Source organism: Aegilops tauschii, chromosome 1 (genome assembly GCF_002575655.3).
Source record: "Aegilops tauschii subsp. strangulata cultivar AL8/78 chromosome 1, Aet v6.0, whole genome shotgun sequence".
NCBI classification, from domain to species: domain Eukaryota; kingdom Viridiplantae; phylum Streptophyta; class Magnoliopsida; order Poales; family Poaceae; genus Aegilops; species Aegilops tauschii.
Window position 1 is genome coordinate 15,349,291 of NC_053035.3, and position 14,004 is coordinate 15,363,294.

Genomic DNA, 14,004 nt, shown 5'->3' on the forward strand with positions numbered 1-14,004 from the left:
TTGTTCATATCATAAGTACTAGTATATGTTCCAGAGAAAGTTGGGGAAATCACCTTCTGTAATTTTAAACAGTTGGCCACGTTGATCTTTTTTATTTACTTGGTGGGTTCAGCCAAATTATCCTTGTTTTTTTAGGGGTTTCAGCCAAATTATTGTCTGGGCAAGTGTACGGCGGCGGCCCAAGGCAGAGCACGCAGCTCAGCCGCCAAAACAGAGCTCGCCCGCGCTCCCCTCCGGCCCAAGTGCCGCTCCTCCTCCTCGGCCGACGCCGGCGCCGGTGGATGGCTCCGCCGCGCCAAATCGAGCCCCTCACGCCGCGAGCCGCTCCTCCTCATCCTCAGCCTGCAATCCCGGCCGAGCGCCGATCCCCGCCGCCGTCAGGCTCCTCCGATCCGCGGGCGATCGCTGGGGCGCCAAGATCAGCCCCGGCTCCTCCTCCCGTTCCTTTAGGTGCGCGTTTTTATTCTTCAGTAAAATAGTACTATACTTTGATAGATAGATTTCAGACTGCTGTACTAAATTAACTGACTAGCAAAGCTGATGGATAGATTTCACCTTCTATGTTCCTGTTGGATGGTAAAATTTGACATGTGCTCTTCACCGAGGTAATCAGCTACTGTAAATAGTATTCTGGCGTCCGACCAGGTTAACACTCACCATAACAAACGGACAGGCTATCGCAATCTGAATGTCTTGATGATGAGCTATACTAATTGCAAAACCATATGAAAACATCCTTCTGGACAATGTTAGCCTCCGCCATTATTTATATTACTATTATTGCAGGCACTAATGCAATGGAGAGATTCTCAATTGTGTTTCCTCATGATATAGTTACTGAGAGTAAACACCATCTGTCAGCTTCATGGATCCTACAATTTTGTTTTATGCACCACCTGTACATTGCATCCTCAGTCGGGCATTTATATGCCTTGAATGGAACAATGAAATATCGATGATGGTATTCATATTATAAGGTGAACGGAGAGTATCATATTAATCTTGATGATGGTATCCATATTATTAGGTGAACGGAGAGTACTCTGAAGAGCAGGCTTTGCTTTGTTTTGCAAGGATGGAAATGCCGATGCTCAGTCATTCAGAAAAAATATATATTCCAGTGGTATGTTCAAGCTTAGTGTAATTACTGTCTTCTTCGTTCTTGGTTTGTTACAATCGTATAAAATAGCACTCAAACAACTTAATAAAAATTGACACCAGGTGCTTGGTGCCAGAGACCTTGCACAAACGCCTGCATGCCATATCATCTGATTAGAGACGCTACAGAATAATAAGTCGAGGAACATGTGATTAGATAAGAGATAGGAGAAAATAATAGAATAGTCAAACAATCCAAATCAGAATAGGAGAAGCATTGGGCATACATTGTATATCTCACTCTCACCCACAATCTACTCACATATGCCCCACCAGCAACTTCAAGGTGTTATAATTTCCCCCTTGAAATTACCAAATACTTCTATCATTCTAATTTTCTCTAATAATTTAAACTTCTACCCTTAAGACAGATGGGCGCGGCAACGCGCACATTTCTGTTCTAGTGGACATCGTATGAGCCGTCCAAACCAGGGATGAGTCAGACCTCTTCTCTTTAGGGACCTTTCGACGGCCTTTGTCTTCTCCGGAGCGGTTGCGGCTTTTCCCTTGAGGGAAGGAATTTTCAGCTGTTGAGCACGAAAAAGGGAGCCCGGGCACGAGATCTCAGCCGTTCTCGCCTCAGAGGAGGGGCCCACGTTCCCTGTCATCGGCTCCTCGGAGGACACACTGATAGAGTACTGAGGGCCCCTTGTCCCGGAGGCGCTCACGTACATGATTGACTAGCAAGCCTCCCAACTGCCAGGAAATGGAAAGCTGAGATGCAAAGGAAGTAAGGAACATAAAACAAGCAACCAACGGGAGGAAAGAGTTAGCGCACGTGGAAGACAGAAAGCCGGCACAAGCCCATAGTAGGAAGGCACGTGCCATCATAGGCGGCTCACGGTTGCTGGTCTGGCGCACCTTTGACATGATTCGCAAGGCTGTGAGCCCTGCTTAGCACCTCCTTACCGAGGTACCATGGGATGTCACCCAAGGTGGTCAGTGCCCACAAGGGTTGACATCTCAAGTGCGCGGGCTAGATTCGACTCATGATGACTCATCCATGACCCCCCTTCCCAAGAGCCCTTTGCTCACCAAGGCCGAGATGAGAGGCTCTAGAGCCCGGGCCGCTTTTAGGTCCACCTGAGAAAGGATCTCCTCCTAGGTTGATGGCTCCCTAGTGATGAACGCCATCACGCCATCAGGGCCTGCATTGGCGCAGTAGAACCGTAGGTTGTGCCAACCCATGTTTAAGGAAGGGGCGGTGATCTGCGGCGCCCCCTTGATGCTCCTCCTGGTGAAGCAAGGGCATCTGACTTGAGAGAGCTCTTCCTTGGAGAAGTAAAGCTTAGTGAAAAATAGAGCTTTCCATAAAAGCAAAGTCGGGCTTGACCCCCAAGAAGCCTTCATAGAACGCGATGAACTCGATCACTTGAAGGACCCTGTTGGGATTCAGGTTGTGGATCTCCAGCTCATAATACTGGAGCAACCCACGAAGGAAGGGGTGGACCGTGAGAGAGAATCCCCTCTTGAAAAGGGGGCTAAAGATCATCACCCACGCCCTCTAAAGGTTGTGGGGTACTCTCCTTTCTCGGGTTAACGCCACTGAAGATCTTGGGGGAAGACAGCCAAACCTTGCAACCTGTCCATCTCGTCGAGGGAGAAGGAGGAGCGTCTCCAAATGACGGGCTCCCTCGCCCCTCTCTCCTTGCTGGAGGTCACCTATGGAGCCCTCGCCGTTTCAGAGGACTCTTCCCCATCCACGACGTCCTCCTCCGCAACTTCTTCTCCTCCCCGGCGTCGGAAAGTTCAACGCCGGGCATCGGCCCACGTGCCGCATCTAATGTCGCCCCTGCCTTGAGCTTAGAATGCAGAATGATTGTGTCCGGCTGCCCCCTCGATTCGGCCGCTGGCGAGGCCGATGTGGGGATAACCATTACTGATGGAACTCCCGGTGTGAGGATCGGGGACAAAGGGGAAGATGGCTCCATGAGAGCTCGAGGTGAGCCGTGGAAATGCATGGCGGTGGCACTTGAGTGCGGTGGACGCGGCGAAGGAGATGCAAACTCCTATGGGGGAAGTTGGGGAAGAGATGTGATGGACCCTACCGCTTCTTCGCGACCCCCCTTAAATAAAGCAGGGGGAGGTCGAAAGAGTTCCATACCCGAGGCGTCGTCAGGCGTCACGATGCGGCCAGTCAAAGCTTTGATGTGACAAGACATGTCAGTGACCCTCGGTCCTGCTGATGCCATCAATACACTTTATTCGCGGAACTGAACCGAACCCACTAATAGCACGAGGTGTCTCGAGAACCTCCCAAAAGACCGTGCGTCATGGGGGGGGGGGGGGGGGGAGTTAGGATGCTACCATTGGACGGAGCACCACAGAAGGATCAGGCAGACAACAAGTCTCGCGGCGTCCCGCCCGAGGACGCGGAGGTGCAAGGGGGCTACTAATGAGGGATCTGAAGATCAAGGCGCCCTTGAAGGATGTGTAACTATGTTACTGGGATTGTGGTGCAGCTGCCATATGAGCGGCGGGTGGCAAATAATGTTGAACTTGTTCATGACGGTCATACTAGCAACACTAATGCTAGTACCATAAGGTTCTAAAGCTACTATAGTATGATTGAACTCTAGTTTGGTCTGGACTTGCTCTATATATATGTTCTTAGCAGAATTGAACTCTAGTTTGGTCTGGACTTGCAAGACTATGAAATCTAGTCATCTGTTCGTAATTAGTGTGTAATCCATAATGCTTTACACACGATGCTCCACAACCAAATGTATGTGATGTTTCCTTTCATCGCACACAATTACTTTAGCACAATAGTGTGCCTAGTAGAGTATATAATAATCCCAACACAATCGTATGCGCTATCATGAGTTATCGCACACGATTTGGATGGAGCCAACCATGTGCGGCACTTCACACATGGTGGCCCTGTTTTGTAACGAGTGCGTTGTTTCCCCATCATGGCACACAATTCATTGATTTTGATCGTGTGCCATGTAGCCCGCACTATTGTGGTGATGTAATCGTTTGCGCTATCATGAGTTATCACACATAGGATGGACAACCTAACTGTGTGCCCGTTATCGCACATGACTCTTTTCAAAATCATGCCCGATGGATCAGCCATCGCGCACATTTGACTCTCAGGCACCTAATTTGATTTTTGTAACGTGTGTGATAACCTGCATCACAATGCTAAGGTGTGCGATAGGTGGAGGCGTGGTGCTTAATAGTACCATTTTGCACCAGTGTTTGGAACGTAATCACAAACCAAACTGCCTGTGATTCTGGATAAATCGTTACCATTAAATTATAGATCCAATCATTGAAATATAATGATGCGTGTCAACGTGATGCCTCGAAAGGAGCCCCGTATTATGCTTTTAGTATATACTCCCTCCGTCCCGTAATATAAAAACGTTTTTGACACTACACTAGTGTCAAAAACGTTCTTATATTTTGGGACGGAGGGAGTAATAGATAGATAGAATATTCCTTAGGATGATCAAGTGCAACACATTTACTTCCACTCATACTGGATCACCAGCAATATGATATTTAAGTCTCTTCCCATTGACAACCCTTGATTTACCATTAAAATCACCTTCGAGTCTTATGGCCCTGATGGATAAATACCAGCAGTGACCATAGGCATGCAGGACAAATATGTTGGTAGGTATGGTCCAGTGGGGCACGGACACGTCAATGCACAGGAGCCTCAGGTACATACATCGAATGGATCTCATGATCTATCTCGCACATGGTGTGTATGCATCTGATAAGCTCGAGATTACAATTTCCATCTGAAAAGGAGGGGAACCGAGCAGCAGAGGCATGCAGGAGCACCATGCTGCTCCTGCCTTATCCCTCTACTTTCCCCCCATCTCAGCTACCAACACCTAATGCTCAGCTGGGTCATACATAACATAATTAAGTTTAGTGTGTGTGTGTGTGTAGATAAGAGATAACTCTTGCCCCACAATTGGCCAGCACATACATCTACACCAGCCAGACAATCACCAGATGATGCGGAAGCAAGAAGAGTGTGTAGCAGCTGCTGGGCCCAGTGGAATAATCAGATAGAGTCAATCATATGCATACACAGATGTCAACTACAAGCATATGCATGTCAAATATGTGCAAATATATCTCTTTTCTTTTGTTCTGACCCAATGAGCCTCTACCACCATAGCTTTTGGTGATTTGCTCTCAGAATGATCTGATCTGATCCTGACAAGGAGGTGCCATCTATCCACATGCACTTACCTTTTCTCCCCACTCTTCGAGTACTGAGAAGTCTCCCAGAGCAAGTTCACTGCACGCTCATCTGGCAGTTGTGACTAGTCATTTGGAGTTGTCAACTAAAGGTGCCATTGATCTGATAAAAGCTCAAATTAGCTGTCCCTTTGTTTGGCGGGGAAATGCTCAAAGTTGCTGTGAAGGAGACTGAAAGAATATACCACATGGTAGTTCGTCTGTCAATAATGCAATCAGCCCAAGCGATGGCTCACAATATGACTTTACGGAGGTACTTGGGACCAGCTGGAACGAGCTTGCTTTCTTTAGATCACTAATGCTTCCCTTTACTAGCCGAATGGAGCACCAGAAACTGAACTTTCCAATCTCCTGTTCTGATTCTGCTCATGCCGTTGCCATGTTCCTTTACTAGCTAGTCTCATCCTGTATGGCAGGCAAGTGGTGAGATGAGATAGGTCAACTGGGTTCCAAGCTCCCGGCCGGAGTGCTGACTACTGACAGGGAAAAGGACTTAACCAGATCAATTGATATATGCCCCCACCCCCTACCATACGCATGCATCTTCATTGGCCTAACTAATACACGTGTTCATGATCACAACCTATGGTTTCAACAGTTATATTCCTGGCTCCCATATATCTTGTCCGAGCTTCTGCATTTAAATGAATTATTAAGTCAGGTCCAAATCACATAATAGGCCCATCATATTGTTTTTGGAAACAAGAAGGTATGCAAATATAGACCGGATCGGTGCAACTGTTCATGGGTCTTCACATGATTTGCATCCTATATACATATAGATAGGTAGGTAGGTAGGTAGCTACCGACAAGTACATAACGGCCACCAAGTGGCGCCTGCTTCCACTAACTTGTGCATCCGCAATATTGTGCGATAAACACGTCCTTGATGGCAACTTTTTAATGTTAGGCATTACTGTTTATATCAGAGAATCAAATCATATACTAGTAGGCTTTGAAAAAAAAGCTAATGCATATGTGCATATATTATTACCGATATATGATTTCAGAGAAACGAGCATGAATGTCTTTTTTTTTTAGAAAAGGAGGAATACCCCCGGCCTCTGCATCTGGACGATGCATATGGCCAATTTATTAATTATTAACACAAGACCTTACAAAATCGTACAGCAGTAAGACCAAAGCCACCATCTTCGCAACCTCTGTCGCTACTCCTATCTAACTGATGAAGGGGCGCTGATGGTCTGAGCCTAATACCAAACAGACCTCGCAGCCAAACCTAACATCTAAGACCTGAGGTCCCAACCAGGACGCCTGCCGGGTATGGGCACCCACCAGTCCGGCGTGCTCCTCAACCAGGACGCCTGCCGGGTATGAGGCCGCCACAGCCACCCGCCACATGAATGTCTGTGCCAATAATTGTATGATCTAGAGAATTTTGTCAACAATTTAACATTTTAGTGAACTGGTTCACGCTAAAAAGTTAATGGAGATTCTCCCCCATATTTCCCATGTGGGCAATGCTCACCAGGAGTATTGAACTCCCAGTACGTTTATTGCCAACATTTTCTTCATCGATTTAAGCTTTTGGTCAAGCCTATGAGGCTATATATATGACTATTTAGGAATCTATGATACCATGTCAGTGATGGACGGTTAGGATTTAGTGTCTGTATTGAAGGGCTTGAATTTGACAACTTGTCAGCATCAGAAGGGAAAGATTCCCTAGCTACTTTTTTATTTAGTTTTGACAAGAAAAGATACTGGCCAATCGATCCTTTTTGCATGAATATAAAAGTTGAAATAGTTCTGCCCATATGCATATGTATTTACACATGGGCCTGTACTATATGCACAGGAAAATAGAGGACCAGGTGTAAGGAGGAAAAGAAGGGTTAGGCTTGTGCAGAAGGTGGTAGGGGTGCAAACTAGAGGAGGAGATGCAAAGGGAGGCTACTTTTCTCATGCATGGTGGGGGATCTCTCTCCCTCCAAAAGAACCGATTGGTTGATATATGGCTAGAGGATCATTGATATTAAGGGTGAGTATCATTAACTCATTGCTCCATACGCAAATTTTACCTCATATTGCATGTGGCTCTTGTGTGTTTTCAGAAAAATCTGAAAAAAAATCATGGACATATATAGGTTATGTTGTATTGTGCACCTGTAAATTTCACCTAAAATATGACTATATGTGACCTTCGCGAGAAAGAAAATACATAAGTGAACAGTACTAGCTGCTATTCACAATACAACATGCTAATAATTTTTTTTACGTTCTTATTTATGCGTCTTATAAATGTTTTGAGCCAAACAGGCCTTACGCAATGGGTTCCTTGTATTTTATGTGTCCCAAAGTTTTGGTATGTTTAAAACTAAGTCGAGCGACAACCAAACCAAGGACATTACATTACCAACCAATTTCGCACCGAGTGGACATATACAAGTCCGAAGAATTAGCATGTGAAAAATAAAAAAGGTGGACAGATCAACACCATGATCCTTTGCTTTGTCCCTAATCCTGATCTTCACACTCAGGTGGAGGTAGGTGCCTTTGCAAGTCCCCTCTCTTTCTCCTCCGTTGCTAGCTAATCTTATCTGCATTATTGCGATCGTTAGTGGGAAGGAGGGGCCCCACTGCAGATGCTGTTGAAGCTCCTAGAACATTCGTTGCAAGCTGAACTCCCTCTTCTCATCTCAGTTCACTTCCCTTAGTTTCCACGTCTCAGGGATCAGCAGTTCTCCTCCTGTGACCATCTAGCTAACACCTGAATACTATAATAATACTGAGATATACATTATTGTGTGTGACCACCATTGGCTGCCCTGCCGCCACCACGAGAGATGGAGAGAAAGCTCCAGGCTTGTAGTGCACGTCCCTCTCCATCACTTGTGATCGTGTAGCATGTACACCTCCTCCCGCCTATAAATGGGACATTGCGAGGTCGTCGATCCAGCAAGCAAGAACTAGCCAGCACTAGCAGTCGTCTTCTTCTTCCACTGGTATATTCTCCTCAAGGATCGATCCATCCATCGTCGTCTTCGTTCGTCCTCAAGCTAGCACAAATGGTTCGTGATTGAGACCGGGAAATGTACTAATCTGTGCATGTTCTTGCATGTTAAATGTGTCTCATTAACTGTGTGTTTGTACGTGTGGTGTGGTGTGGTGCAGGGAGGAAAAATGGAGATTGAGAGGTCATCGTGGAGCGACGACGGCAACCTAGTTCAGGATGCGGTCGACTACCGGGGTTGCCCGGCCAACAGGTCCAGCACCGGCAGCTGGCTGGGAGCGGCATCCGTGGTCGGGATCGAGCTATGCGAGCGGCTGGCCACCATGGGCATCGCCGTGAACCTGGTGACGTACCTCACGGACACCATGCACCTGCCCGGCGCCGCGTCCGCCAACGTCGTCACCGACTTCATGGGCACCTCCTTCCTCCTTTGCTTCCTCGGCGGCTTCCTCGCCGACGCCTTCCTCGGCCGCTACCTCACCATCGCCATCTTCGCGCTTGTCCAGGCCCTCGGCACCGGACTCCTCGCGGTGTCCACCACCGTGCGCCATCTCCGCCCGCCACCATGCGGGGGCGCAGCGCCGTGCGAGGAGGCCACGGGCCTGCAGATGGGTGTGCTGTATGTGTGCCTCTACCTCATCGCGCTCGGCACCGGCGGGCTCAAGTCCAGCGTCTCCGGCTTCGGCACCGACCAGTTCGACGAGCACGATGACCGCGAGCGCGCCGCCATGGGATGCTTCTTCGACCGTTTCTTCTTCATCATCAGCCTAGGCACACTTCTCGCCGTTACGGTCCTCGTCTACATCCAGGACCATGTCGGCCGGAGCTGGGCCTATGGCCTCTGCTCTGGCGCCATGCTCGTGGCCATCGCGGTCTTCCTCTCGGGCACCAAGAGGTACCGCTATAAACGGAGCTCCGGGAGCCCGGTCGTGCACATTCTCCAGGTCCTCGTCGCTGCCGCACGGAAGCGCGGCCTCAAGCAGCCGCTCACCGCCGCCACGCTCTATGAGGACCGCCCCGAGCACGCGAGGATCCATCACACCGACCAGTTCCGGTGCTTGGACAGTGCGGCCGTGATGGCCGGTGAGGAGGACAACGAGGTGGGGCCGGACGGGCGGCCGGCACCGAACCCGTGGAAGCTGTGTTCTGTGTCCCGTGTGGAGGAGGTGAAGATGGTGGTGAGGCTGATGCCTGTGTGGGCGACGACGATCTTGTTCTGGACCATCTACGCGCAGATGATCACCTTCTCGGTGGAGCAGGCGACCACCATGGACCGGCGCATCGGCGGCTTCGAGATCCCAGCCGCGTCGCTCACCGTCTTCTTCGTTGGCGCCATAATGCTGACCCTCGCCGTCTATGACCGCGTCTTCATCCCGCTATGCCGAAACCTCACTGGCCGGCCAGGGTTCACCAACCTAGAGAAGATCGGCATCGGCCTGGTCCTGTCCATCATCGGCATGGTCGCTGCCGCCATCTGCGAGAAGAAGCGTCTCACCGTCGCCTCCACGGCCACGAATGGGACCGCGCTGCCGATCAGCGTGTTCATGCTGATTCCACAGTTCCTGCTGGTGGGCGCAGGCGAGGCGTTCATCTACACGGGGCAGCTGGACTTCTTCATCACGCGATCGCCCAAGAGCATGAAGACCATGAGCACCGGCCTCTTCCTCACCACGCTCTCCCTCGGCTTCTTCCTTAGCAGCGCCCTCGTCTCTCTGGTTAGGGGCGCCACCACGTGGCTCGGTGACACCATCAATCACAGCCGCCTCGATTACTTCTACTGGCTCCTTGCCGTGCTCGGTGCCATCAACCTGGCCGCGTACCTTCTATGCGCCATGTGGGCCACGCCGGCCGCCAGCAGCAAGGCGGAGCAACCGCATCATGCGGCAGCGGCCGACGAGAAATGCTAGCTGGTGCACGCTACCGATCGTTCATTACTGAATGTGCATATAGATCCATCCGGTCTGGGTGTCCATGCATGCAGCTTCCATGTACGTCCGTATGTGTAAAACTTGTTCATTTCAGTTTATCATTGAAAATAAGAAGAAAATTACTAAGAAGCTTCTCCAATGTTTCTGGACCGTGGAAAGAGTGAGATATGTTTTTCTTTCCGTTTTATTATAGGACCGCAATATCTGACGAACGGTTGGTCATTTCAGTTTAGTTGTATGGCGTTGTCTGTTTCTTCAAACACATCCTGAGGATCATGGTTATCACACTGAAGTTAAGACGACAGGATTTGCCATCTCCTACTTGATAAAGTTGCCACAGAAAAATGTTGGCATGCCATCCCTCTCCCAACTGGCATTCACTAGTTATCACTACCGTTTTATATTGCCCCCTACCATCTTGAGGATCATGGTTATCACACTGAAGTTAAGACGAAACATATCCTAGAACATTGGCATGATCACCAACTTGATATCTTCCAAAACTTTTGAAAGACGGTGACCAGTGACCCATCCAATCCTGGCGTAGAGTCGGGTTTCATATCCATGAGCAACTGTGGATTGTGGACAATCTCAGCTGCAAATTGCCGATTGTGAACAATCTTAACGGTAAATTGTCCTTCCTGGTTGCCTACATATGGGTACCCGTGAGTTACTCTAGGATCCAAATTAAGTAACTTGGTGTTGTGATAGCGTTACAAGTGCATAATACATCATCTTAGTAGCTCCTAAGAATGCAACTTGACTTAAACAACATGTGCACGATCAACATGTATATAAGCTGCAGTAATGAGCTAGAGTATAGGACTATCAAATTTCAGTGAATATGTAGCAATGAATACAATAAATTAGATGGGCAAGCAACAACATAAGATGTTTATGAGTGTAGCATCTATATACACACATATGACAGCATACATAAAATAATGTATTTTTAAATAGTCACTACCGGAATCGCACCCTATGCCGATGGCCAGGGCCGTCGGCATAGCCATGACTAGCTGTCGGGTCAGGCCTATGCCGACGGCCCCCGTCGGCATAGGGCCGTCGGCAAGATATCCGTCGGCGTAGCCAGGATGACCGTCGGCATAGACCCTATCCCGACGGTGGCCGTACATCTATGCCGACGGCCCTAGCCGTCGGCAACGTCATCGCCTAACGGCGGCCGCCGTCAAGTGCTGCCCAATGGCTTCTCGCCACATGGCGAGACGCCGTTCAGCATGGGCGTGTCTATGCCGACGGCCTTGCCGTCGGCTTAGTTTGAAATTATGCCGACGGCATAGACACGCCACGTGTCAGAAACTGGGCGCTCCTGGGGCAGGTCTATGCCGACGGCCTAGCCGTCGGCTTAGTTTCAAACTAAGCCGACGGCTAGGCCGTCGGCATAGACGTGCCACGTGTCGGCCACTGGGAGCTCACGCCAGGCCTATGCCGACGGCCAAACTAAGCCGACGGCTAGGCCGTCGGCATAGACGTGCCACGTGTCAGCCACTGGGAGCTCACGCCAGGCCTATGCCGACGGCCAGGCCGTCGGCATAGATTCTGTCCAGTTTTTTTCTTTTTTTCTGTTTCTTTTCAGCTCAATTCATTTGAATATATAACAAACAGCATATATAACAAACAGCATATACACAGCATCACACAACAAATTGGCATCGCTAAGAAGCATCGCAAAGCATCACACATATAAGTATCATCACCACAAAGCATATAAGAATCTCACAAACAACAATAAGATAAGAAACATCACAAGCATACAAGTATCATAGCATCGAGAACAAGCATACAAGTATCATAGCATCGAGAAAGGCTTAAGCGCCAGGACGTCGAGCACCGCGGAGGTCGTCACCGCCAAGACCGCCGAAGCCCAGGTCGTCACTGCTAGCGGCAGCGCTACCGCCAAGACCGCCTCCACGTCCGCCTCCGCCTCCGTCTCCGTGGATTGGAGTGGTCGGGCTCCGTGTCTTAGGAGTGTTGCGAAGACCACCGCCAACGGTAGATGCACCTGTTCCCTGGATGTTGAAAAGATATATTAACGGGATATAAGACTGTGTTGAAAGGCATGACATGCTTTGGGTGAATTGGTTGGGGATGAACTAACCGGCGAGGGGCCAGCGTTCTGTGCCACAAACTCCTCAAAGGTCAGCAGCACTGGTTGTGCTGGAGGACCCTCTGCTGATGGCCATTGAGGACACCTGCCGGCCGCCATTTCCTGAAAAGCGTGCTGCATCTCGCGATCCCTCTGCTGATGGTATGCATGAAGGCGGTCGTGCCACGCCATGGTCTCCTGGCGTGTGTACTCCATGTAGGCCTACAGTATGACATGACGAGACTCATAAAACTACTAAATGCGGAAAATAAAGGGAACAATGAAGATAAAAGGGAAAATACTTACAGTTTGCTGCTCCTGAAAGAGGGACAGTGACGGTGCACTGCTCATGCGCGTGCTCGTGCGCTGGCTCAGGGTCGGGTCGATCCAACGGAGCTGTGTGTAGGAGATAGACGGAGTGATCACAACATCGAGAACCGCCTCCCGACCGTGCTCCTTCGGCCCCATGCCCACCACCACCCTTTCGTCCAGATCCGCCGCAATGGGGTCAGGTGTGTCAGGATGTAACGCCAGATACCCTTCGGAGTAGGCCTTCTTCCTCCCCGCGGTCTTCTTGCCGTAGTACTTGGGCTCGCCAGGCTTGGGGTCCTTCCGCGTATGGGCGATCTCCCACGCCTGCATGTGTGAGAGCGGCCGCTTCAGTTTCTCCTCCTGCACCACCAAATAGAGGTTAGTCATACATAAGAAAGTGATGGTAAATAGAAGAAGAAGAATGTTTAATGGGGTTAGCTAGTCATACATTAACTGCCTTGTGGAGATAGTGGTTTCGGTTTCCCTGAGCATGTACTCCCTCCTTCCCTCGGTTAGCCTTGTTTTTGACTCTCATAGCCGCCCAGGCTCCAGCCTCATCACACCAAAGATCCACCAATGCCGCCCAGGACTCGTCGTTTCCATAACACCAATTTGGACACACCTACATAATAAAAGCATAATGGCATGTCAACACGAAACGGTGAAATGTACCACAAGGTAATGAAAGCATAATGAAAAATCTTTTATACTTACCGCCAAGAACTCGTCCTTCTCCAAGGTAATGCCCATCCTCCGCGCTTCTTCCTTGGTCATCTTCACACCAAGATAGTCGTGGTAGTATGTCGAGATGGCCACATAGCGCACCTCGTACTGCATCTGGTGGGCCTTCTTCTTGCATTGGCGTAGCACGATCTGGTCCGCTCTGCCCCTGTGCTCCGGGAGAACTCGATAGAATTTCTACAATCATGCACGAAACAAGAATGGAAGAAGCCATGAGTTAAATCATTCATGAAACTAGAATGGACTTGTGCTTCTGAAGAGAACTCACCCAGAAAGTGGTGATCACGGCCTTGGCATGGGTCCCATGCTCCGCGTGGAGGGCCGCTTCCCAGTGCTCCCAGCTCGTGGCCAAGACCCGATGGTCCGGGTGCCTGACTGGATCCGGACAGTACAACCCCGGCCAGTGTAACTTCAGCAAGACGATGATGAGGCCGTTGGGAATACGGACCCCTTTAGAATATATCCAGTTGCTGCAAAAGAATGAACTATTAGCATGTGACAAGAAAAATAAATAACAACCGGAATGAGCATGTGACAAGCAAAATAATGAAATT

The 14,004-nt window shown here is 49.5% G+C and overlaps 1 protein-coding gene and 1 long non-coding RNA gene across 2 annotated transcripts; one reads left to right on the forward strand and one right to left on the reverse strand.

Moving 5' to 3' along the window:
• The first annotated feature begins 157 nt into the window (after positions 1–157).
• LOC109742468 (protein NRT1/ PTR FAMILY 6.2) lies at positions 158–10,416 on the forward strand. Its single transcript, XM_020301551.4, has 4 exons — positions 158–450; positions 1,028–1,123; positions 7,208–8,420; positions 8,524–10,416. Exons 3-4 carry the CDS (start codon positions 8,418–8,420, stop codon positions 10,267–10,269), a joined length of 1,749 nt encoding a protein of 582 aa, XP_020157140.1. The 5' UTR covers positions 158–450; positions 1,028–1,123; positions 7,208–8,417; the 3' UTR covers positions 10,270–10,416.
• A 1,867-nt stretch (positions 10,417–12,283) lies between these two features.
• On the reverse strand, positions 12,284–12,793 carry LOC141039246 (uncharacterized). Its single transcript, XR_012200174.1, has 3 exons — positions 12,704–12,793; positions 12,410–12,619; positions 12,284–12,320 (listed from the first exon to the last, which is right to left on the reverse strand). It is a non-coding gene; the product is annotated as an uncharacterized lncRNA (long non-coding RNA).
• Between the last annotated feature and the right edge of the window lie 1,211 nt (positions 12,794–14,004).